The sequence below is a fragment of the Spermophilus citellus genome, assembly GCF_964194105.1.
Source record: "Spermophilus citellus genome assembly, chromosome: X".
NCBI lineage: Eukaryota > Metazoa > Chordata > Mammalia > Rodentia > Sciuridae > Spermophilus > Spermophilus citellus.
Genome location: NC_138190.1, coordinates 64,621,810 through 64,648,310, shown reverse-complemented (window position 1 = coordinate 64,648,310; position 26,501 = coordinate 64,621,810). Strand labels below are relative to the sequence as shown.

The window sequence follows — 26,501 nt, the reverse complement described above, 5'->3', positions numbered from 1 at the left end:
GAAGCAATCAAAGTGGACTAAGGTTTTCAAACTTCCAGGGAATAATTTGCACCTGAAGTGAAATGCAAACTATAGGGAATTTATAGCAAAATGGGAAACCTTTAGTCATTTCCTTTAAATAACCCTTAGTAAGATGCTTTTTCTAAAGCAGGTTTTCTTCAGCAGTGAAAATAAAGGGACTGGGCTGGAGCAGTAGCTCAGTGGCAGAGCACTTGCTTTGCATATGGGAGGCACTGAGTTCAATCCTTAGCACCACATAAAAATGAAACAAATAAAATATTCTGTCCATCTAACTAAAACAAATGAAAACTGGGCAAAACCCATTTAAACCAAGACCTAATATTAAATATATTGATTCTAAGTGTATTCTTCTCTCTCTCTCTCTCTCTCTCTCTCTCTTTTTTTTTTTGATCCTAAGGATTGAACCCAGGGGTGCTCAACTACTGAGCCACATTCCCAGCCCTTTTTTATATTTTAGAGACAGGGTCTCACTGAGTTTCTAAGTGCCTCATTAAATTGCTGAGGCTGGCTTTGAACTCGAAATCCTCCTGCCTCAGCCTCTGGAGCCACTGGGATTAAAGCATGTGTCACAGCGCCTGGCCAAACTGTATTCTTAATTTCAATGCATATTATTAACTGATTTGTAGTTATAATGATCTCCATTGGCATTTCACAGCTTTTTCAGAAATCTCACTACAGAGCATCCTATATTTCAACTGATTTAATTCAACACCAAATTGGGTATCACATTGTATCTTTCAAATTTAAACACATTTTTAAATAGTTTACAAAATAGAACAATAGAGCAGGAAAGTACACAGAAATGATTTATTCCAACACATTTCTTAGGATAAAGAAATACATCCAGAAGTTCAAGTGACTTGCCTATGGTCATAGAACTAGACAGAGATAGAACAAAGACTAAAAGTCAGATCTGTTTATTTCTTTTGGTGTTTCTACTCCACATTTGCAAATATATTCTTGTCCAGTCTCATATAACTTGATAATCTGCAAGGGAAACACTTTCAAATCTATTTTTTTTTTTTTGCTATCCAAAGAGAATTATCTAGTCAAGGAGTGGTGTCCATGGATAGGGACAAAAAGTAAGTCATGTATCGAAAACAACCATTTGTCTACTCATCTTGGATGTTTTTACTAATCTATTGGGTCACATTATAAAGGCCCATGTATGCATTCCTAGAATGTATCTCAGTTGAGAAATATTTAAGGAAATTGTGCTATCAAATGCACTATCACCAAGGAGAATAAAATTCTAAGTTAATTGTAATTTCAAAATGGAATATTCTAATTTTACAATTATTCTTTAAAGTTTTATTTTATTTGGGGACAGATGATTGAACCCTAGGACATTCTACCATTGAACTATATTCCTAGTCCTGTTTTATCTTTTTGAGACAGGGTCTCATTTAATTGCTGAGGCTGGCCTCCAACTTGCAATCTTCCTGCCTCAGCCCCCAGGGTCAGTTTGTGCCACCATGACTGGCTTCCTTTAGTGTTTAAATTGATCCCTCTTTAGCCAGTAATCAAAAACTCAAAATTTAGATTGTAAGAGTTTACTGATATGGTAAAAAAGTAAACAGCCAGACATTTGGTTATTTTTGCCACTATAATGTGTCATTTTAATTTTTTTTTTTTTACGAGTAAAGTAACAGAATTTATCTTTGAAACACAGAGAATGGAGCTCCTACGAGGGAGGGGTCCCAAGAGCGTTGCCCATGTGTCATTGTAATACTATCTTTAAAATGAATAACAAATTATATTTAAACCATTACTAGAAAAATTAAGAGTCTACTTAAGGCACTTCAGATGAAAGCTAATTTCAAAATTTCCACAAAAGGAACACTACTTTAAGTGTAGCAAATCTGCTTTCCACATATTTTAGACAGAATGCTTTCTCCTTAGAGGAGAATGTGCTCTTAAAGGGAGACAAAAGAAATACAAAAAAACTGTCATTATTTCAATGACCATGGCAAATTATCTGGAGCAATACAGATTATATGGCAGTAGTATTCCCCTGGTCAATCTGTGAAAATTAGGGCAACTTCATACAAGTCTCATAAGAATCACAGCATAAATTTATTTGGCCTGAGACAAGTACAAGAATAGCAGATAAGGAATCCAGAACCACCAATTTACAGGGGAGTAATTAACTAAAAAGTGTTTCCATTAAAGAGTATGGGGGGGATCATCAGTATCCTCCCGCACTCATCAAATCTACTAACAAAATAAAAACAAAAACTCACATGAAGCCTTTCTTCAGAGGCAATTATAGCCATCTCCTTTCATGAGACTCTAAGTCGTTGTGTGTGTGGCGAGAGGTGGGTGAGGGTAACAGGGATTGAACCCAGGGGTGCTTTACCACTGAGCTACATCCGCAGCCCTTTTTTTTTTTTTTTTTTTTTGAGATAGGGTCTCACTAGGTTGTCCAGGCTAGCTTCAAACTTGCAAACATCCTGCATCAGCTTCTCCAGATGCTGAGACTAGAGGCATGAGTCACTGTGCTCAGCCTGTTATATAAGACTTTTAGACCATGTTAGAGAGTAAATAGCAGGAGGCAGCCACTCTATCTTCTTCTTCTTCTTCTTTTTTTTTTTTTTAATTAGGGATTGAACTCAGGGGCACTCAACCACCAAGCCACAACCCCACCCTATTTTGTATTTTATTTAGAGACAGGGTCTCACTGAGTTGCTTAGCGCCTCGCTATTGTTGAGGCTGGCTTTGAACTTGGCAATACTCCTGTCTCAGCCTCCTGAGCTGCTGGGATTACAGGCGTGTGCCACCGTTCCTGGCTCACAGTATCTTCTTAATGTAATACTGCCACGATTTTGTTAAAATTACAATTCTCAAACTTTCATAATAGTGGCATTTTAGGTTATTCTTCATAAGTATGGGGAGTTATAGTTAGATATATAATGATAGTTACAAAAATATAACTTACAGAAATTTAGTTAGCACATATGATTATTTCTACTGTAGAAAAAAAAAGACAAAATTCAAACAAAACCCTTCAAACTAGGAAGCTGTACTCTGTTGTTGTTGTTATTGTTTTACATTTTTTTTGAGAAGGGGACTCACTATCTTGTCCAGGCTGACCTTGAATGTTTGGACTCAAATAATCTTCCCACCTCAGCCTCAGACTGGGCCAGGCACATGCTACCATGCTAGCTTTGTTTGTTTATTTAAAGGAAGAGAATAAAGGCTAAAATAATAACAAAAACAGAACAGCTCTCACAAAACAATTTCTACATACAGGCAACAATTCAATATTTCATAATTTTCTTTTCCCATTCTAAGGGAGCCCTTTTTCTAAATACAACTGAGCCTATTTTTCTATTAGGTAAAAATGAAATAAATGGACAATTTCTAACCTACAAAAACATTTTAGACCATGTTATAAATTACACAGATTTTTATCACTAAACTATATTGTTATTAGAGATGGACCAGCTTACATAAAACTAGGGAGATAAAATGAATCTTAAATCCTTCCAAATACAAGGTAGTTAACACCATACTCATATAGAAATCACAATCCTGTATTTAGAGATACTTTTTAATGTCTACAGCTGTCAAGAAGCATAGATAGCATTGTATTTCAGTAGGAAAGATATGAGGAAGACTGGTCTTTCTAAAACCTAGACCTGTATGCTGAAGAATCGTGTTGCATTTTCACTACACCATGTAGCATATACCATTTCTTTTATATATATACATATTTCTTTCAGTTGTCAATGGACCTTCATTTTATTTACTTATGTGCAGTGCTGAGAATTGAACTCAGTGCCTCACACATGCTAGGTAAGCACTCTACCACTGAGCCATCATCCCAGCCCCATACACATGATTTCTTGACCCAGAAATAAGTGTTGGTAAAATATACACATCCATGCAAATATGGAAAAGCTAAGAATGGCTTCCTGATGCAGATTATCTTTAACAGGCCTCTGTGGGAATACCTGGTCCCAACTTTCATTCCCCATCTTTGAATAAGATAATATAAAACCAGATGACCAAAAGTAACCAAAAGCAACTAAAGTAGTTTTGAGCTTTCTTCTAATTAAATGAAGTAGTAGTTTTAAAATTTTTATAATGTAATTAATTCTACAAAATTAAAAATTCCACAAAATTCACTTGGAAGAAAAGGTTAAGAGGAGAATAATTTCCAAATACTTCATGATTTTGACAAGAAATTGATTGTTAAGGCACTACACATCTTCTTTGGTTAAATGATTAACTATTTAAATCACTTGAAAACAAGAGGTAATACAGAATACACAAGTTGCATTCTTCTTTTCAAACACACACATTTCTTATTTTTCAATTTCCATTACTGCAGTGTTTACATATCTCTGGAATCCTTCTCAACTCATCAGAAAGCTGAAACAAAAACATATACCAATCTATTAGTCTCTGAAAGAAAAAAAACTTTACTTCTAACAAATATACAATATGTTGATTTTAGCAGATCAAAGAACATTTTGGGAATTGTATCTGAGTACCAATTACAAAAAGTGAGAAAAAAATGAGAGATCAGGTAGTCTTATGACAAAAGAAAATAGACATAACCTCAAGTTCTTCTATTCAGGAGATCCTCAAAAGAAACAATAATTAATAGTTGAAGTAACCTCAGTAATCAAATACTTACCAATTATTAGAAGTCTCAGCAAAATCACCCTTGCATCTGAATTAGTTTTCTCCAAAGGAGAAGTCATTTAAGCGCGTGCGTGCGTGCACGCACACACACACACAAGAATAAGCATAAATTTAGAAGATTGTAAGTCAAGAATTGAGGTTTTAGGAGTTTTCTGGTTTAAAAATTAAATAAGTTCACAAAAAAGCTGTGCACAAAGGTACATGCCTATAAATTCAGCTACTTGGAAAGTTGACGCAGGAGACTACAAGTTTGGGGCCAACCTGAGCAAATCAGTGAGACATCGTCTCAAAATGAAAAAGAAAAAATTAAAGAGCTGAAGTTATAGCTCAGTGGTAGAGAACCCCTGGGCTCAATCCCCAGTACTGTAAAAGAAAAAAAAATCGCACAAAAAAGAAAAATACAAGATTAATTGATGTTGTACAATGATCAAAAGCTAACAATGCTACAATATAAGTCAACTAGGATTTTTTCAAAATTAGATTTAAAATTTGGAGTTTAAAAAACCAAATATATGTGAAGAGTAGATGGCGGTGTAGCTCAGTCCATAGAGCACTTGCCTAGCATGTAAGAAGCTATGATTTGATCCCCAACACCACCGCAGCCCACACAGAGGAACAAATTTGCATCTCGAAGGATGAATTCATATACTTTTAGTGTTCATAATCTTTTATAAAATAGATAATAGATTTTAAGAAATATAAATTTCATTAACTGACACTCTGATTATAAAAATAACTCACAGCATGCCCCATTATGTAGGTAATATTTCTCTTGCCTATTAATGTAGTGAAATCAAGAACATGCAACCAGAACAATTTTCTCCCTGAGCCTTAGGGATCTCTAGCAACATCTCAAACTGATTAGGACTTTTTTTTCTTTTTATAGAGAAAGTGTCTTGCTATGTTGCCCAGGTTGGCCCCAAATTCTGGGGCTCAAGTGATTATCCTGCCTTAACCCCCACAGTAGCTTGGTCTACAGGCTTGAGCAACTGGGTCCAGCTTGAACAGACCTTCCTAAACACTTTCATACTCTCAACAAACTAACTTCTTTTTTTTTGGTACCAGGGATTAAAGTCAGGGGCAATTGACCACTGAGCCACATCCCCAGCCCCATTTTGTATATTTAGAGACAGGGTCTCACTGAGCTGCTTAGTACCAAGCATTTGCTGAGGCTGGCTTTGAACTCATGATCCTCCTGCCTCAGCTTCCCAAGCCACTGGGATTACAGGTGTGCGCCACCACACCTGGCTCAATAGACTAGCTTCTAATCAATAACCATTTGAATTAGCCTTGAAAAGAAGAGAGGAGCAGTTTTTAAAATCATTAAAAGAATTTCTTTCTGAAAAAGAAACAAAACAAACACAATATGCAGACAAGGAACTATATAAATACATATGGTCTAAAAGGTTTAATTATTTCATGTTATATAGATTTTTTAGATTAAATTAGATGATGTCAGAGTAATCCTAAAAAGTGTTCCTGAAAAATCACATACTGCCGGGCGCGGTGGCACAGCCTATAATCCTGCAGCTGGGGAGGCTGAGACAGGAGGATTTCAAGTAGAAAGCCAGGTTCAGCAACTGTGAGGCACTAAGCAACTCAGTGAAACCCTATCTCCAAATAAAACACAAAATAGGGCTAAGGATGTGGCTCAGTGATCCAGTGCCCCTGAGGTACAAAAAACAAAACAAAAACAAAAACAAAACCACATACTAATATTGTCCATTATACCATAATTATTTAAAATTAACTTTTTTGGTAGTTGTAGATGGACAGAATGCCTTTATTTTATTTGTTTATTTTTATGTGCCTCACACATGATAGGCAAGTGCTCTACCACTGAGCTACAGCTCCAGCCCTTAAAATTAACTTTTATATGAACATATCTAAATTAAAACTATCTTTCCTTTAGAAGCCATGTATTTTCAACACCCATACATGCACGTGCGCGTGCGTGCACACACACACACAAATAAAATAAAGCAACATCAACTCTAGTTATTGTTAAATATAGGTAATTACTATGTAAATCCAGAGTAAGAATCATACCTGTATGGATATCCATGATATTTAGATCTGAAAATAGACAACATCCAACTGAAGAATAACACAACAAGTCCAATACCAGCCATACACATTACTACAAAAAAACAAGAGTAAAATGGTCAGGATAAACATCATAAATAACCAGGTCATAAATCTTAGCCACACTTCCAAAGTAAAATGGGCTATAATTCACTAAGAACTTTCTAAGTTTTCATGCCCATTTTTTTGTATTGGGGACTGGTCCCAGGGCACTCTACCACTGAACTACATCCCCAGATGTTTTTTAACAGGGTATTGCCAGGATTGTGAGGCTGGCCTGGAATGTGCAATCCTTCTGCCTTAGCCTCTCAAGTAGCTTGGACTACAGGCATGCACCACCATGCCTGTTGACAATTAAATTTTAAAAATTTCTTTTTCTTTCTTTTTTTTTTTGGTACTGGGGATTGAACTCAGGGGCACTCAATCACTGAGCCACATCCCCAGCCCTATTTTGTAATTTATTTAGAGACAGGGTCTCACTGAGTTGCTCAGTGCCTCGCCATTGCTGAGGCTGGCTTTGAACTCCTGATCCTCCTGCCTCAGCCTCCTGAGTCACTGGTATTACAGACAATTAACTTTTTAATCATAAAAGAAAACTGCTGGGCTGGGCATGTGGCTCATTTGAAGAATGCTTGCCTAGCATGCATGAGAACCTGGGTTCAATCACTGCTACTACAAAAAAAAAGATGAATATGTATATTTCATTATAAATTACACTGTTAGCAACTTTCTGCAAGAAATGACCATGTGTGAATATTCGAATGCATAAAAAGTCCACACAAACCAGCCAGGTATAGTGACTTGGGAGGCTGACAAGTGGCAAAGGACAAAAAGATAATTTACAAATGGGAAAACACAAATGAATAAATATTTAAGAAAATATTCAACTTCATAATAATCTAAGTACAAAACAATACAACATTTCCTCCTTATCTGATTAGCAAGTGTGTGTATATATATGTGTGTGTGTATTTTAATGAGATAAACTAATGCTGATAAGATTGAAGTGAAACTTTATTTATTTTTGGTACTGGGAATACAGGTGTGCACCACCATGCCTGGCTCCTGCCGTGAAATATTCTTAAATGCCATTAGTAAAAATGTAAATTATTACTCCAGTATGGTGGCTCTTGTGCTTGTAATCCCAGTGACTCAGGAGGCTGAGACAGGAGGATCACAAATTCAAAGTCAGCCTCAACAACTTGGCTAGGCCCTAAGCAATTTTGTGAGACCTTGCTTGAAATAAAAATTCAAGGGGCTGGGGATGTGGCTCAAGCGGTAGCGCGCTCGCCTGGCATGCGTGCGGCCCGGGTTCGATCCTCAGCACCACATACAAACAAAGATGTTGTGTCCGCTGAAAACTAAAATAAATAAATAGATAAATATTTAAAAAAAAAATTCAAAAGTTCTGGGGGAGCTAGGGTTGTGGCTCACGTGGTAGAGTGCTTGTCCAGTCCATGTGAGGCACTGGGTTCGATCCTCAGCACCACATAAAAATAAAATAAAGATATTATATCCACCTAAAACTAAAAAATAAATATAGAAAAGTTCTGGGGATGTGGCTCAGTAGTTAAGTACCTCTGAGTTCAACTCCTGGTACCAAAATAAATAAATAGTATGAAATGAAGATGAAACATGTACCACGATCATTACTTTTATTACAATAAAAGAAAAAAAAATCCTAAACATTTCATAAAATCAGAATAGTTAGGTTATAATATAGAGTACAAATTGAAGATTATTTATAGGAAAATATTTATTAATGATCTAATTCCAGTTTAAAAAGTATTGTGTCCAACTATAGCTAAATTTTTTTTAAAAAGTGGGTACAAGATTCAGAATTTAACACATAGTCATTGTCAGTCATAGTTGAGCTTTTTTTTTTTTTTAATTTTGTTTTTGGTACTGGGGATTAAACCCAAGGGTGCTTTACCACTGAGCTGCATTCCCAGTCCTATATTGCTGAGCCTGGATTTGAACTTGTGATTATGGGTATGTGCCACCATGCCCTGCACTTAAGTTTATTTTTAAGTTTAATGCTTGCCCAATAAATATTTGAACAGATATTCTTTTTTTTTTTTTTTTGGCACCAGGGATTAATTCAAGGGCACTTAACCACTGAGCCACATCCCAGCCCTTTTTTTTTTTTAAGAGAGAGTGAGAGAGGGGGAGAGGGAGGGGGGGGGAGAGAGAGAGAGAGAGAGAGAGAGAGAATTTTAATATTTATTTTTTAGTTATCGGCGGACACAACATCTTTCTTTGTATGTGGTGCTGAGGATCGAACCCAGGCCGCACGCATGCCAGGCGAGCGCGCTACCGCTTGAGCCACATCCTCAGCCCCCCCCCAGCCCTCTTTTGTATTTAATTTAGAGACAGGGTGTCACTGAGTTGCTTAGTGCCTTTGTTAAATTGCAGAGGCTGGTTTTGAACTTGAGATCCTCCTGCCTCAGTCTCACAAGTGGCTGGGATTATAGGTGTGCCATTGCACCTGGCCAGATACTCTTTTAATTAAATAAGATGATTCAAAAGTTCATATGGAAAAAGAAATAAGCAAGAATATTCAGGACAAAGCAAAGAGGAGGTTAGTTGATCCAGATCATTCTATATGTCAGAATACCTACTTTTCCATGCTACAACTTTCAGAGAATTATTTGTAGAAAAGTAAGCTTTTACCTCATTTTTTTTTGAGGGGGGTACCAGGGATTGAACTCAGTGGCGCCACATCCCCAGCCCTATTTTGTATTTTATTTAGAGACAGAGTCTCACTGAGTTGCTTAGTGCCTTGCTTTTGCTGAGGCTGGCTTTGAACTCGTGATCCTCCTGTCTCAGCCTCCGGAGCTGTTGAAATTATAGGCATGCGCCACCGTGCCCAGCATAATTTGTTTGTAACTTACGTTCCTTCCACATTGAGATAAAACAATCAGATCTAACCAGATAAAATATTAATAGCAATGACTTTTAAACAGTACAGTGAAATTCTAAAACAAAATTATCTATTACCAAGGTGTTTTATTGGAGCCCTTGATGCCACATAGCTCAATCTGGTCCATATTTTTTTTTCAAATTTTGCATGTAAAACATATAACTTGGGGGCTGGAGATGTAGCACTGTGGTATAGCACCTGCCCAGCATGTGTGAGTTTCTCAGATCTATCATAGCAAAATCTATGTATATTACACACACACACACACACACACACACACACACACACACACACACAGTTTTAAAAATAGTTTTATAAGTCAAAGGAAATATATTACAATATTAGTATAAGGGTTTTTTTTAGTGGTGAATAATGGGTAAAATTTCCCCAGATGTTTCATAATGTTTTTTCCACATAGACTTTACTGAGCATACATTACTTTTATAACAGTAAAGGACTAAGGGGACAAGTGATTAATTGATAATTCTTTTTTGTATTAAATGCAGAAGTGTTACATCGTGGGCTGGGGATGTGGCTCAAGCGGTAGCACGCTCGCCTGGCATGCATGTGGCCTGGGTTCGATCCTCAGCACCACATACCAACAAAGATGTTGTGTCTGCCGAGAACTAAAAAATAAATATTAAAAAATGCTCTCTCTCTCTCTCCTCTCTCACTCTCTCTTTAAAAAAAAAAAAAAGAAGTATTACATCGTGACATATGATGACTTACTCTTTCGCTTTCCAATATCCATGTCAGAGGTAGCAGCTTCACATAAAAGCACCATCCCTAAAGTAACCCCACCATCTTAAAAAAAAAAACTGTTAAAGGAACAATTCATAGGTACAAAGAAATACTACGTTACTATTCTAAGTTTCTCATGAAGAAAATAAAAATAAACAAATATAAAAGCTTCAACTCTTAATTATAATCAAATAAGTAAATTTGTGTACAGTGTGACACTCAAAATGAAAATATAATACAAAATTAAAATTGGAAGATTAATTCATTTGTGGAAAAGAAAAGTGATATTTTAAAACAAACATCCTGTCTATAACATATGAAATATGAGTTTTTCTGAAATTATACTTTGAAATAATGTGCCTGGACATTCGGCTATTGCCCCAAATCCATATACATTTTTTTGGTAGTAGGAATTGAACCCAGGTGTGCTTTGTCACTGAGCTTCATCCACAGCCCTTGCATGCACCACTGTACTTGGTATCCATATACATTTTAAAATACTAGTCATTTTCAATATTTACACCTCCCAAAAAAGAACAAATGTGAAATATGCACAATTCAGAGAGAAAATACTAACACATTTTTATTTAGAAAATAATTTCTCCTAAATTTCAACAATTAACATTTAAAGTACAAATTATTACTAAGATACCCAATAAAAAATTAAAATCCCACATGTGACATGACCCTATTTTTATTCAGCTTAATAATAGAAGCAACATAAATATAAAATGGAACCACCCATGCAATAGGTAACACATTCCATGACTATTTTTTAAAATATTTTTTAGTTGTCAATGGACCTTTATTTTATTTATTTGTATGTGGTGCTGAGAATTGAGCCCAGTACCTCATGCATGCTAGGCAAGTGTGCTACCACTGAGCCACCACTCCAGCCCACATCCCATGATTAGTAGAAAAGAGAAATTCACCCTGTGGTTTAATGAATATCAATAGCAGTAAAGAAAATCCCCAAATTAATTATGCATACACTCATGCACATTGCATGCTACTGCATGTGAGTATAATTAAGCAGAAAGGAAAAAAAAATAAATGTTCAGATGAGGCTTTGAATTTATAATTGGCTCTATAATCTGATTATTCATCTCTTCATTACCATCTTGCACTCTCTCTTCAACAGCCTCAATAGTCTCTTGTTAGGGAATAATGCCTATTCCTCATGTTTTAGTTGCTCAGCCAAGTGTCTTCTCCAGCATTTTATTTTTTCTTACTGAGGTTCTTTATATGCAGGTTGAAACGATGACTGATTATCTCTATAGGCTTTAGTTACCAGGCACTCTCTGATTAATGGGCTAAGACTTTTGGTTTTTGGAAACTTGGAAGTGTTTGTCTTTGTATCCTGGCCTGAATTTTTTTTTTTCAGTACTGGGGATTGAACCCAGTCAGGGTCTTGCTCATCCTAGGCAAGTGCTTTACCATTGAGCATCCCTAGCCCAAATGTATGCTGTTGCTGTGAATCAGCTTTTCATTTTTGCTATGTACTCCCAAAGTCTGTGTGTGCTATTCTCAGCAGTAAAGAGCTGTTATGCACGTCCATATTCACTGTTTAGTTTCATTTATTTATTCTTTTTTAACATTTATTTTTTAGTTATATCTTTATTTTATTTTTTATTTGGTGCTGAGAATCGAACCCAGTGCCTTACGCATGGTAGGCGAACGCTCTACCTCTGAGCCACAACCCCAGCCCCATCATTTATTTATTCTTTCAATTTTTACTAACACTGCCTACTATATGGCAGGCATTATTAATTGCTATCATTAAAAAGTTGAACAAAATGTAGACCCTCACATCTGTTTTTAGATGTCAGAAAGCGAATATTAGTGTGGTTTCAAAAAATAAAAAGTCTGCTCTGCCATTCAAGAGGATAGAAGAAACCACACGTAAAGCAGCTGCAAAGTTCACGGGGAATATTTCTCCCTCGGATGTGGTGCAGCTGAAAACTGTCAAAACTGTCAAAATACCCCAGTCTTTGATTAACCACTGCTTTCTTACTAGAGAATACTGTTCTGTAAAATCATAAACTGTTTGGAGCTGGGGTTGTGGCTCAGTGTTAGAACGCTCGCCTAGCATGCACGAGGCACTGGGTTCGATCCTCAGCACCACATAAATGTAAAATAAAGATATTGTGTCCACCTAAAACTAAAAAAATAAATATTAAAAAAAGCATGAACTGTTTGAAATTATATAAGTATGAAACATTCCATACTTGCTGGAGGACCTGATTCACTCAAGTTTACAAGCACAATTTCTAAGTAGCCGCAATTTAGAAACAGAGGTATAGAGCTTCAAACAAGATTTTTTTTTTTTTTTTGGTGGTAGTGCAGACTGAACTCAGGGCTTCATGCATGCTAGCCAATTACCCTACCATTGAGCTTCATCCCCAGCCCCAAACAAGCAGTTAAGATGAAAACCACACATTTATCTTAATTTTGTAGTTTCCTGGGAAACAGAACCATGGGTCTACTTAAAAGGTCAGACCCGATATCGATCCCTTTATTCTTAAGCTTGTTGTCCCTGCCTTTTTTTTTTTTTTTTTTTGGTACCAGGGATTGCACTCAGGGGCATTTGACCAACTGAGCCACATTCCCAGCCCCATTTCATATTTTATTTAGAGACAGGGTCTCGCTGAGTTGCTTAGCACCTCACTTTTTGCTGAAGTTGGCTTTGAACTCATGATTTTCATGTTTCAGCCTCCTGAGCTGCTGGGATTACAGGTGTGAGACACCATGCCCAGACTCCCCCCCCCCTTTTTTTATTTGAGTGCTGGGGATTGAACTCAAGGTCTTGTTCATGCTAGGCAAGTGCTCTACCATTGAGTTACATCTCCAGCCCCTTATTTTGATTTTAGCCTAACAAAAAATGCTTCATTTAAATTTCACATAAATCCTTCCCTTCTTCCAAATCCGTATAACTCTTTGGTAAGAAAACATCTTTTGCTTCCTCGGCTCTGCAGTCTTCCTTGTTATCAATAAGCCAATAAATCTGGCTTTACCAGACAAGAGATTTGTCACAGGTGGGCTTTAGCTAACTGGGATAATTAAGATGAATGACACAAATAATATGGTTTCCAAAGGGTATTATGACCTGCATTAGGAAAGCAGCCCCAAACAAAGAGAAAACTAGATTATGAGAAAATAGGCAAATCATAATGCAACAACAAAGACTTATTGTAAAAAGGATACTGAACAGAAGAACGATGTGTGTTTCAGCTACAAACTGGGCTTGGCTGCTTCCATGAATGTAATTCTGGTTCAAGGAGAAAAAATGGAATCTTTAAATATACATTAAATTCTAGCATCCTAACCTTAAATGGGCTATTTAAAATCCTATGAAATTATTAATTTCACTCGATGTATATATTTCGAGTCTATGACATTCATCAGTAAATAAATGACTTCTATAAAAGCCATTCTGTATTATTATCTATTTTTACATGTATGCATGGTATTGAGGATCAAACTTGATTTTCAGACAGGGTCTCACTAAGTTGTGGAGGCTGGCCTTGAACTTTTGATATTTTTGCCTCACCCTCCTAAATTGCTAGGATTACAAATGTGTGCCATGATCCCTGGCCTATTTGCCTTTTGATTGTGCATGTGTTTGCACTAACAAAATACATAAAAAAAACTAGTATTCAAGTGTTCATAATGTAGACTTCATAAAGACATGTACCATGCTATTCTTAGTTATCAATATATCTGATATTTCTGAGCATACTGATTACAAACAGTAGATGCTCAAGTGCTTGATTAATTATTCTATTTAGCTTAAGACTTGACTTTCATTAGTAGACAGCTTAGTGAAAAGGGCTCACCAGGTAGGATATGGAAATTCCCACTTTTAAGAGCATTGCATCATCTTATAGTGACTGAAGCTTGTTAATACAGAGAGATTGAAAAGTAAAGAAATCTGAGACTTCCCTTACCACGTGTCCTGTGTGTGGATTCTTATGAGCATATGGTGGTCCTCTAATATGGTTCCACATTTGACCAGATGTCATAGCAAGCACAAAACACTAGGAGACAACAACAACAACAACAACAAAAAACAATGAAATATTCATGGTCAAGGGGGTCCCACCTTGATTAGACTACTAGGTATAATAAAAAGTACATCTGTTCAAATAATACATGAAATAATTTTCAGATAAATAAAGGTTCATCAATGTCTAAAAAATTGTTTTTAAAAATTATAACCAAGCTGACAAAATTTCAAAATTGAATATTGAAAAGACTTTTTAGAAGAATATTTTTTAAAGAGCTGCAAATTTTCAGAGATGACATTCTCATGTTTAGGTTGAATAAAAAGCAGATACATTCCACTCTTTGAAGGTAGGGCCATCCTAATGAGATAATGGAGGAAATACACTGATCATAAGGCAGAAAATAAAAATATACAAAATCATTTCCCTCAGGTAAGAAATAAATGAAATGCTTCTTATATAAATGAAAGCTAACCTAAAAATACATCATTAGGAGTTTTATCAAAATTATTTTTTCTTCTAAAATTCACTCACCAAAGCTGCAAAAGCCCATCCAGTTTTATTAAAGAGAAATTCCATATTGCTTCTTCGAAGATACACAAGTCCACCAATAACAGCCAAGAGCAATCCCAACATAAGGGGACCAGCATAATTTGGGGGTCTAATTACTCTAATCTAATGGAAAGGAGATAAAAACATTTTAAAGTATAAAATTTATTTACTAATTAAATAATAATGAAAAGAAAGTTAGTGTGGTTATTTTCAGAAAAATATATTTTTCCTTTATTCTAATCAAAACAGTCTATACAGTATCTTAAAATGGGATGGAAGAAGTATAGTATTTTGTTTAGTCACAATATAACATCCAAATAAGAAGGATCAGACAAGTTCTGCTAGATAGCTCATAGACTTATGAAGCCCAAGAGAGTGATTTCTATGTTGAATTCAATAGGGTAACAGAGCATGTTCTGTAATTTCAGGATGATTCTGTTAAATGCTACTCATGAAAGAAATCCCACACCACTTCAGTAATATTCGAACAAGACCAATTACAGCCTCCCAGTAATAATAAAAGGAGACAATGGCAAAGTAACTGTCTTTTTTTTTTATTGGTTCCTTTTAGTTATACATGACAGTAGAATCCATTTTGATATAATTATATAAGCATGGAATATATTATATTCTAATAAAGACCCCATTCTTGTGGATAGACACAATGGTAGGATTCACTGTGGTGGGCAAAGTAACTGTCTACAAGTTAGGGAAACTTACATTGACATCAGTTCTGTCTGCAATCCACCGGGCAATCTGTTCAGCTGAAAAGCCCCTCACCTGTAACTCATATGTATCACCCCGTTTGGGTTTCCCTTTTGCAGGAAAGTTGATGAAAGTTGGAGCTGAATTCATGTTTAGCTGAATAAAGAGTAGTTCATGGAAATATTAGTTACCAAACAAATAATCTTAATAGAACTAATGTTAAAAAAATTAGGTATTTTAGGTTTAGACAGGTTAAGTGATTTAACTAAGGAAAAGGGTAGATGAGGATTCAAACACAGGCTGTGTGTGACCTTAACTATTATACTTTATTAATAAAATTTGAATTTCTAGGTAAAAAATGTACATGTTACTCCATTATATTGGGAAACTTCGAATATAGAGATATTTTAATCTGTTCAGAGAGAATATGCAAAAATACATTCATGACCACTGAAATGGTCATATGTAGCTGAAGAAGGTCCAAATAAAATACTTTCTCAATTTGAAGAAAATGAGATCAGGATAATGCTCAAAAATTGTAGTAAAACCAATACAAAATGGTAGCCATATGCTGAAATAGTCAATTCTAAGGAAGTTTCATAAATGTTTACTGATGAGCATCACATTTCACTACTCTCATCACGAGACCATATGCTTGAAAAGACAACACTGGAATTTCTAAGGGAAAAAAACAACAACCCATTATATCTTTCCTAACTTGATCACTATACTTGTGGGAAAGAGAAAGTCTGACTAAGCCCTGGGGACATATCCTAACTAATAGATGCAAGCCTTCAGATCCCCTCAATGGAGACTAATTCTATAATAGAGACTGTTGTAAAAAACAATGATAGCTGGTCATGTTGGCACATGCTAATAATCCCAGTGACTCACAAGGTTGAGACAGGATGATCACAAATTTGAGCCCAGCCTGGGCAATTTAGTAAGAACTTATTCAAAATAAAGAACAAAAATGACAAGAAAAAAAAAGGCAAGGAGTGGGCTGGGGATATAGCTCAGTTGGTAGAGTGCTTGCCTCACATGTACAAGGCCCTAGGTTCAATCCTCAGAACCACCAAAAAAAAAAAAGGCAAGGAGTGTAGCTCAGTGGCAAAGTGCCTCTGGGTGGTTCAATCCACAGTACCACACACACAAACCCCCCCCCCCACAATTATAGCTTTAAAATATCAGTCAATAAGATAATAAAACTCTTTTGCTTTGGTTCTGTACTAACCCTTTATGTAATAACCTTCCCTCAATGGTTTTCTTTTTTGGTACCTGGGATTGAATTTAAGGGTGGTTAACCACTGAGGATGGCTCTGAACTTGTGATACTCCTGCCTCAGCCTCCTGAACTGCTGGGAATACATGCTTGCACCACCATGCCCCACTTTTTTTTTTCAATACTGGGGAGTAAACACAGGGACTCCCATATGCTAGGCAATTCTTTTGTTGTTGTTTGGTACTGGAGATTGAACCTAGGGGCTCTCTAACACTGAGTGGTATTGCCAGCCCCTTTTCTTATTTTGAAACACTCTTGAGGCTGGCCTCAAACTTCTGATCCTCCTGCATCAGCCTCCTGAGTCACTGGTTTTACAGACATGCACTAGCATGCCTGGCCCCTTCTTGGTTTTTTTAAAATTTTAATATGAGGCAGGACTTTGGTAAATTGACCAAGATGGTCTTAAACGTGCAATCCTCTTGCCTCAGTCTCCTGAGTAGCTGGGATAACATATGGGCACCACCACACTAGATTATAACAATAACCTTTTTTAATATTTTTTGTAGCTGTACACAATAACTTTTATTTATTTTTATGTGGTGCTGAGGATCAAACCCAGGGCCTTGCACATGCGAGGCGAGCGCTCTACCGCTGAGCCATAACCCCAGCCCCAACAATAACCTTTTAACAGTACATTTCTAGGTTTTCCCCATAAGGCAAGAGGGTATACTGACTAGTGGATATAATTATTTTGGTCTCTTTGACTGCATAATATGGTGAATTAATAGATTAGCCCTTTTGTTTCCAATGTCCATGTATTTTTATGATGTGGCAAAGTGCACAGTATCTCCAGAAGTAGATGAAATCTGGCAACACTGGTAAAATTAAATTTTTGTGCCTGAAAAGCTAAGTATCAGATCTTGCAAAGTGTTCACTCTAACAAATACTGTCCAAATTTTAAGCCAAACTTTTCAACTCTTTGTTTACTTAGACCACCTTTCGAGTTTTGAAAATGTGTGTATAAAAAGCTAAATAATTCCACAAATGCATATGCTACCATTCTTTTTTTTTTAAATATTTATTTATTTATTTATTTATTTTTAGTTATCGGCAGACACAACATCTTTGTTTGTATGTGGTGCTGAGGATCGAACCTGGGCTGCGCCCATGCCAGGCAAGCGTGCTACCGCTTGAGCAACATCCCCAGCCCTATGCTACCATTCTTAAACCTCTAAAATGGGGGGCTGGGGTTGTGGGTCAGTGGTAGAGTGCTCACCTAGCATGCACAAGGCACTGGGTTTGATCCTCAGCACCACATAAATGTAAAATATATTGTGTCCACCTAAAACTTAAGATGCTAGGTGCCATGGAATACGCCTATAATCCCAGGAACTCAGGAGGATGAGGCAGGAGAATACCAAGTTTGAGGCCAGCCTCAAACTTAGTGAGGCCCTCAGTAACTTAGTAAGACCCTGTCTCAAAATAAAAAATAAAAGGGGCTGGGGGTTGGGGATGTAGCTCAGTAATAAAGCACCCCTGGGCTAAATTCTTAGTAAATACAAATAAAAAGTATTCAAGGTAGAAGAAATTTGGTTTTGTATTTTTACAAATCATTAACAGAAGCTATGAATCTCTTAGGGGGCTGGGGATGTAGCTTAGTTAATAGAGTGCTTGCCTCACATGCACGAGGTCCTGGATTCAATCCCCAGCACCACATACAAAAAAAGAAGTTATGTATACCTTGTTAAAATAGTTAAAAATTTTAATTTCTAAAACAATCCCAGCTTGAACAGTAGAGAATAAGAAAATGATTTCTTTCTCTCATTCTATTTCCTTCCTTCCTCCCTCCCTCCCCTCCTTTTCTCTGTGCTGGGGGATTGAACTCAGTGCTTTGTGTTAATTAAGTATGAGCATGTGTTCTATAGCTAAAGTATAAGTCCAGCCCTGAGAAGGCAATTTGTTCCTTTTCTTTTACTGGGGATTTAACCCAGGGGCAACTTACCACTGAGCTACATTCCCAGCCCTTTTTAAAAAATTAAAAAAAAATTTTCTTGTTGTTGTAGATGGACACAATACCCTTACTTTATTTATTTATTTAAAAAAAATTTTAGTTGTTGATAGATCTTTATTTTATTTATATGTGGTATTAAGAATCAAACCCAGTGCCTCACACATGCCAGGCAAGTGAGCTACTGCTGAGCCATAGCCCCAGCCCCTGTTTATTTATTTTTATGTGGTGCTGAGGATCGAACCTAGTGCCTCCCACATGCAAGGCAAGTACTCTACCACTGAGCTATAACCCCAGCTCCCTCTTTTTAAAAAATTTTTGAGACAGGGTCTCACTAAGTTGCTTAGGACCTCACTAAATTGCTGAGGCTAGACTTGAACTTGCAATCCTCCAGCCTCAGACTCCCAAGTCTCTGGGATAACAGACATGAACCACCATGCCCGGCTATAGAAGGCAATTTCTTAAACTCTAGAAATTGTTTCCTTTGGTCTAACAAAACCTAAACATACTAACCTTTTATAAATATGCTGATTTTGATTTATGGAGATGGCTATTTGAGAATATAATATAAATTGCACAATATTTTATTATAAAATAGGCACATTAAGCCATTTTTTTCAACATTTATATGTGCTTAGCAGTAATAGGTACTAGATTTCTTTCTTTCTTTCTGTGGTACAGAAGATTGAAACCAGGGGTGTTTAACTACTGAGCCACATCTCCAGCCCTTTTTGTAAATATTTCTTTTTAGTTATAGATGGACACAGTACCTTTATTTATTATTTATTTTTATGTAGTGCTGAGGATCAAACCCAGTACCTCACATGTGCTAGGCAAGTGCTCTTATAACCCTAACAGCCCTTTTTTATATTTTATTTACAGACAGGATCTCACTGAGTTGCTTAGGACCTCACAAAGTTCCTGAGACTGGCCTTGAACTCATGATCCTCCTGCCTCAGCCTCCTGAGCCACAGGGATTAAAGGTGTGAGCCACTGTGCCTGGCTAGGTACTGGATATTGATTGCCATTAAGTAAGTTACTGTATTCTGAAAAATACTGTCAAAACAAATATAGTTCTATTTCTATAAGATAATATATGTAAGTGTATAACAGAAATAAAAGTAGTGTGACAATACAAAAAAAGAGGTGACTCACTTTTCATCTGGAGGATTTGAAAAGGTCTAAAGGAAATATCTGAAATCAAGCTTAAAATGTTAGAAGAATTTTGAGAGAGGAAAGGGCAAAGAAAAGAAAGGTTACCTCATGTTGTTAGAAATTAACAATCAACAGTGCTGATATAAGATAGTGTGTGAGCTGGATGTGGTGGTACACATCTGTAATCCCAGCAGTTTAGGAGGCTGAGGCAGGAGGATCCTGAGTTTAATCCCCAGCACCACATTAAAAAACAAACAAAAAAAACCCAGATAAATAAAGGTATTGTGTCCATCTATAACTAAAAATTTTTTAAATGTATAAGTTAAATATATGTATATTACTTGATTACTACCCAATTTCCACATTCTAACAGATTAGCACTAATTATTACCTTTTATGCTTAGCTCAAGTTTAGCTTTTAGTTCACCAACTATTCTAAATCTTAACCTAAGAGCAGTCCTATTTAAGTTATTGTAGTCAAGTGATAATGCATTCTACTTTATTCATATTTTAATTATTCCTATAAGAGAATAAAGATCTTACCATCTGAAATACATCAGAGCCTTCATCAAAATCCACCATGGCAAAAAATATTCTGTTGGTAAATGCACTGGAATATCGCCAAGAGTTTGCTAGGATCTGGAATTCTTCATCAGCTTGCCTGGATACAATCAGATTTGTGAAGACAACATTTAAAACAATTTCCAAAATCATTCTAGTTCATCATCAGTAAAAAAGCACAGTTCAACTAAACATTTTCTTTTTTTTTCAACTAAGCATTTTTTCAATGGGAGAGATATTAAAAATCATTGATTTACATCAGGCTCTGCTGACAAAGTTAGGATAAACCTTGTTTGGCCTAAGAGAAGCCTTATCCCAAGTGTTGGAGATTTCCCAGAAATTAGTAATTACCACACTACATTTCATACTTTGAACCTGTTTTTTATTCTAATGCTCTTTCAGTAATCACTGGAAAAATCTAGGTATTTGTCTCTACACCAATTTTGAGATGGGGTCTTGCTACATTGTCCATCCCAGCCTCAAACTCCTGGGCTCCAGCTATCCTCCTGCCTCAGTATCCCCAGTGTTGGGACTTCAGGCTTACACTACTACACCCATTTTCTATACTTTTCTGTTGGTAGTGCTGGGGATCCAACCCAGTGCCCAAGTGCTCAATCACCAAGCTACATCCCCAGCCCTATCAATAATTTTTAATACCCTAAGTTATTTCTAAGAATTCAAAGATAAGGTAAAAGTATTTTCCCCAGAGAATGAGGAAATACAGTACTAATCCACTTAAAAAATATAATAAAGATGCTACTTGATAAAAAGTACAATCATTAGGACGAAAGATAAGCCTATGGAATTAAGATTAATTAAAACCTTAAGTCATCTTTGACTTTTCCCGTATCTCCCATACACTTTCAGTTTGTAAGATCTGTCAATTATTTATTTGTGATTAACTTTCCTATTTGTTTCTTTTAATGCTGGTGAACCCAGGGCCTTGTGCTTGCTAACCACAAATTCTACCGCTGAATTACAAACATCCTCAGCTACTCGTGTTTATTGCTATCATCTAGGGTCAGAACCTTAATATCTAATAGGATATTAAAATACTAACTCTACTTTCTCTTGCTGTAATCATTCTTACACTGTAATATACAGTGTTCTTCTCTAATTACTAATATCCTGAAACTCTTCCTCTTCTCAGAAACCATTGTTACTGCTATATTGCCTTTCAAATAGTCTCCAAGCTCTTTCTATTTAAGGTTATCACCTAACTCTGAATAGTGCATCTAGCTTTTATTTGGTCATATTACTAACCAATATCAAACAGGATTCCTTGATTCCAGCACCTATCTCTGTATTTGTGAGCACATCAGTGCTTCCAACCATAATATCCTGCCTCTATCTAAATCTGATCTGTTTCTATAATCCTAGAACAAGTCCTATGTCCTCCATTACAACAATTCTAACCTAACCACTCCTGTTATGTGTGTTTCCTGAAATTTTATAGTATTCATGATACATAAGGTTCACCTTGCTAGATGTGGTGGTGCATGCCTGTAATCCCAGCTACTTGGGAAGCTGAGGCAGGAGTATTATTGCAAGTTTGAGGCTAATCTGGGCAATTTAATGAGACCCTGTCTCAAAAATATAAAAAGGGCTGGAAATATAGCTCAGTGGTAGAACATCCCTGAATTCAATCTCCAGTACTTGAAGAAAGCAAAAATGTTCCTCTGGTACTTAATCATAGATTGTCTTATAATGCCAGCTAAATTTTCATGTGTGTATCTCAATTCCCTAACCCAATGATAACAGTAAGAGGTCTTTCCTGACAGCATAAGAACTACAGTATTATTCATATTGCAGTTGCTAATTTTTTTTTGGGGGGGGTACCAGGGATTGAACTGAGGAGCACGCAATCACTGAGCTACATCTCCACTCTATTTTGTATTTTATTTAGAAACAGGGTCTCACTGGGTTGCTTAGCACCTTGTCATTGCTGAGGCTGGCTGTGAACTCATGATCCTCCTCCCTCAGCCTCCCGAGTTGCTGGGATTACAGGTTTGCCACTGCATGCGGCCTTAATTTTTATTTGTTGAATGAGTTTAAGAAATTGTGAGTTAATTTTATTTATTAATTAATTTCCAGGGGTTGAACCCAGGGGCACTTTACCACTGAGCTATATCCCTAGTTCTTTTTATTTATTTTTTTTTATTTTGAGACAGGGTCTCGCTAATTTACTAAGAGTCTCACTAAGTTGCTAAGGGTAACCTCAAATTTGCGATCTCCCTGCATCATCCTCCTTAGTGGCTGGAATTATAAGTGTATACCACTGAATCTGGCAAATATGAGTTAATTTTAAATTTGATCTTATAGAAAGATACTAGTAAAACAGTGGTCAGTAAGGATTCCATTAATTTGCATTTAATATGGAATTATGAAAGAGTTTGTATTTATACTCTGACATTTTTGTATACTCCTGATTGCTACTAAGTAAACTGAATTAGAAGTATTTCTTTTTTTAAAATATTTTTTTAGTTGTAGTTGGAAACAATACCTTTATTTTATTTATTTTTACGTGGTGCTGAGGATCGAACCCAGTGCCTCCCATGTGCTAGGCAAGTGCACTACTGCTGAGCCACAACCCCAGCCTCCCTATTTCTTTTCTTTTTAATATTTTTGATGTTGATGAACCTTTACTTTATTCATTTATTTGTATGCAGTGCTGAGAATCAAACTTAGTGCTTCACACATGCTAGGCAAGTGCTCAATTAGCCCAATTAGAAGTATTTCTAAAGTTTATTCAGAGTTAATACCTACTCCTTTTTCCTTCTTCTATTTACTTTTAATTTATATCCAGCATTCATCCCCCCAAATAAGCACTATGGAGCCAAATACCTTGACTAGCCCCTATCTCCAGTGAGAAAATGCTTTCAGTTAACAAGGTATATAGGCTGCCAGTACTTGGAAAGACTTCAAGTTTTTACTGAACTAGTTTTACATAGAGGAGCTTTGCCATTTTATTTAAAGTAAATTCCCAGGTTAGATATACTGATCTAAAAATATGAGTAGGGCTGGTGATGTGGCTCAAGCAGTAGCGCGCTCGCCTGGCATGTGTGCAGCCCAGGTTGGATCCTCAGCACCACATACAAACAAAGATGTTGTGTCTGCCGAAAACTAAAAAATAAATATTAAAAAAATTATCTCTCTCTCTCTAAAAAAAGAAATAAATAAAAAATAAAAAAATAATAATATGAGTAAACACTGAGTGACATATGCCTATAGTCCCAGTTACTCAAGAAGCTGATTGAGGGCTGGGGATGTGGCTCAAGCGGTAGCGCGCTCGCCTGGCATGCGTGCGGCCCGGGTTCGATCCTCAGCACCACATACCAACAAAGATGTTGTGTCCGCCGAGAACTAAAAAATAAATATTAAAAATTCTCTCTCTCTCTCCTCTCTCACTCTCTCTTTGGAAAAAAAAAAAAAGCTGATTGAGCCCAGGAGTTCAAGGACAGCCTAGGCATTACAGTCCCTTAAAATAATGAGAAAATATGCCAGGTGCAGTGGCACACCTGTAATCCCAGCAGCACTGGAGGCTGAGGCAGAAGGATTGCCAGTTCAAAGCCAGCTTCAGCAAAAGGGAGGCACTAAGCAACTCAGTGAGACCCTGTCTCTAAATAAAGTACAAAATAGGGCTGGAGATGTGGCTCAGTGGTTGAGTGCCCCTGAGTTCAATCCCAAGAGAGAGAAAATATGCATCTGTATGTAAAAAAGACACTAAAAAATTAAAAGCTTGGCTGGGGATGTGGCTCAAGCGATAGCGCGCTCGCCTGGCGTGCGTGAGGCCTGGGTTCGATCCTCAGCACCACATACAAACAAAGATGTTGTGTCTGCCGATAACTAAAAAATAAATATTAAAATTCTCTCTCTCTCTCTCTCCCTCTCCCTCTCTCACTCTATCTTTAAAAAGAAAAAATTAAAAGCTAATTTATTTTACAGTATCTATCATTTTTAATTGTCAGTGGTGTTTTTGTTTAAGAGACTAGCAATCTTTATCCCCAAGATCATTCATAAACAGTACAATAAAATCAGTAAACCATCATTTGATAAAAATCTAAGTGAGATTAGTTTCTATCACCAAGACTGATAATCATCACAAAATAGCAGAGAACAAAGAAACATCCCTAAATCATACATCTTTGGCTTTTAAAATTATTTTAATTGGGTTGGGGTTGTAGCTCAGTGGTAGAGCACTTGTATAGCACATGTGAGGCACTGGGTTTGATCCTCAGCACCACTAAATAAATAAATAAATAAATAAAATTAAGTTATAAAAAATTATTTTAATTGACAAAAAATAACTATATATTTATGCATAGTGTGACATTTTGATATACATATACATTGTGGAATTATTAAATCAAGCTAATGCATCACCTCACCTATTTATTCTTTTGTAATGAGAACAATTTAAATATACGTTTAGTAATTTCAAAATATACAATGCATTATTATTAATTGTGGTCACCATGCTATAACTATAGATCACTAAAACTAATTTGTCCTATCTAAATGAAACTAAAGACCCTTTGATCAACATCTCCCCCTTCCCCATCTCACCTGCATTCCTTTGATAACCATCACTCTAGTTTTGCTTCTCTAAGTTGGACTGCTTTTTTTGAGGGGGAGGGGGTAGCAGAAATTGAACCCAGGTAGTGCTTTTTTAATTTTCAAGACAGGGTTACAGCCTCACTAAGTTGCTGATGTTGGCCTCAAATTTGCAATCCTCCTGCCTCAGCCTCCTGAATCACTGGGACTACAGGCATGCACTACTACATCCAGCTGTTAGACTTTTTAGGCTCTACATGTGAGACCACAGAAATCTTTGTTTCATAAAAAGTCCCCCATTTATTCATATTCCAAATTGGTATGAAGCCATCATTATTGCATTAATAAATATCTCAAATTCGGGGTAGACCACTTAAAATTTGGGATGCTAGAGTCTTCCAAAAATGGAAGAATATTTGCTTTATTCTTACTCCCCCACCAATACATACAACCAAAAATTGATATAAAAGAGCAGTAGTATTATATGTTACTACAGATATCCTAATAAGCCATGTTGTTTATACTAATTTGGTTCTTCTGGGATTGAGAAATGGTTAAAATCTTATGAGTTATTTATTTTAATGTGTAGTTGAAAGTTCATACTTGCAAACGACACACTGTCTATGAAGTTGGAGAGCAGTGAACATGACAATAACGGAGTAATTTCTTGGTGGGGCTTTAACAAGGCGGCGGAACTTGTCTCCATTCATTCTTATTACAGGTCTTTTATTGGTCCACTCCATCAGCTGACTAACCTTTTCAGATAACACCATCTAAAAAAAAAAAAGTGAGCATACTGTTAATATTCTCAACTTGGCATTTAAAGTTCGAAATGGTGGCACATGCCTGAAGTCTCAGCTATTTAGGAGACTGAAATGAGAGGGTCAATTGAGCACAGGAGTTTGAGACCAGCCTGAGCAACACAATGAGTCCCCATCTCAAAACAAAACAAAACAAAAAGTTACTTTAGCTAGGCAACTTACTTAAAACCAAGACTATCTATCAAGCAGAAGTACACAGAAAATGTGAGAGAACTAAAAACAAAATTGGGTAGTTGAGTCTAATGATAATTATTTTAAAATTTAGAATTTCATAAGTCTTAATCAGATATTATAATTTTAATGAGTTACTTATTACTTACCAACAAGAGAAATAATACAAAACCATAAAGCCTTTCATTTGCCAAAGATTGCAAAGAATGTTGAATTAAACTAACTGGCTAATTTCATATAAAATTTTATTTATTTTGGAAAAAACTACAAAGAATACAAACTTGAAAATGAAGAATAAAGTGAGAGGAATTATTCTACATAATTTA

The 26,501-nt window shown here is 36.3% G+C and overlaps 1 protein-coding gene across 1 annotated transcript in view; it reads right to left on the bottom strand.

The window, feature by feature from the left end:
• Positions 1–703: 703 nt before the first annotated feature.
• Positions 704–26,501, bottom strand: part of MAGT1 (magnesium transporter 1) — a gene marked incomplete at its 5' end in the record, with an annotated part of 37,873 nt that continues 12,075 nt past the window's right edge. Inside the window, 9 exons of the mRNA XM_081277325.1 lie at positions 704–4,398; positions 6,724–6,814; positions 10,412–10,486; positions 13,628–13,691; positions 14,371–14,460; positions 14,962–15,102; positions 15,700–15,840; positions 20,612–20,729; positions 25,787–25,956. Of these exons, the coding sequence (XP_081133451.1) occupies positions 4,383–4,398; positions 6,724–6,814; positions 10,412–10,486; positions 13,628–13,691; positions 14,371–14,460; positions 14,962–15,102; positions 15,700–15,840; positions 20,612–20,729; positions 25,787–25,956 (906 nt within the window). The 3' untranslated portion in view covers positions 704–4,382. The remainder of the gene's footprint in view (positions 4,399–6,723; positions 6,815–10,411; positions 10,487–13,627; positions 13,692–14,370; positions 14,461–14,961; positions 15,103–15,699; positions 15,841–20,611; positions 20,730–25,786; positions 25,957–26,501) is intronic.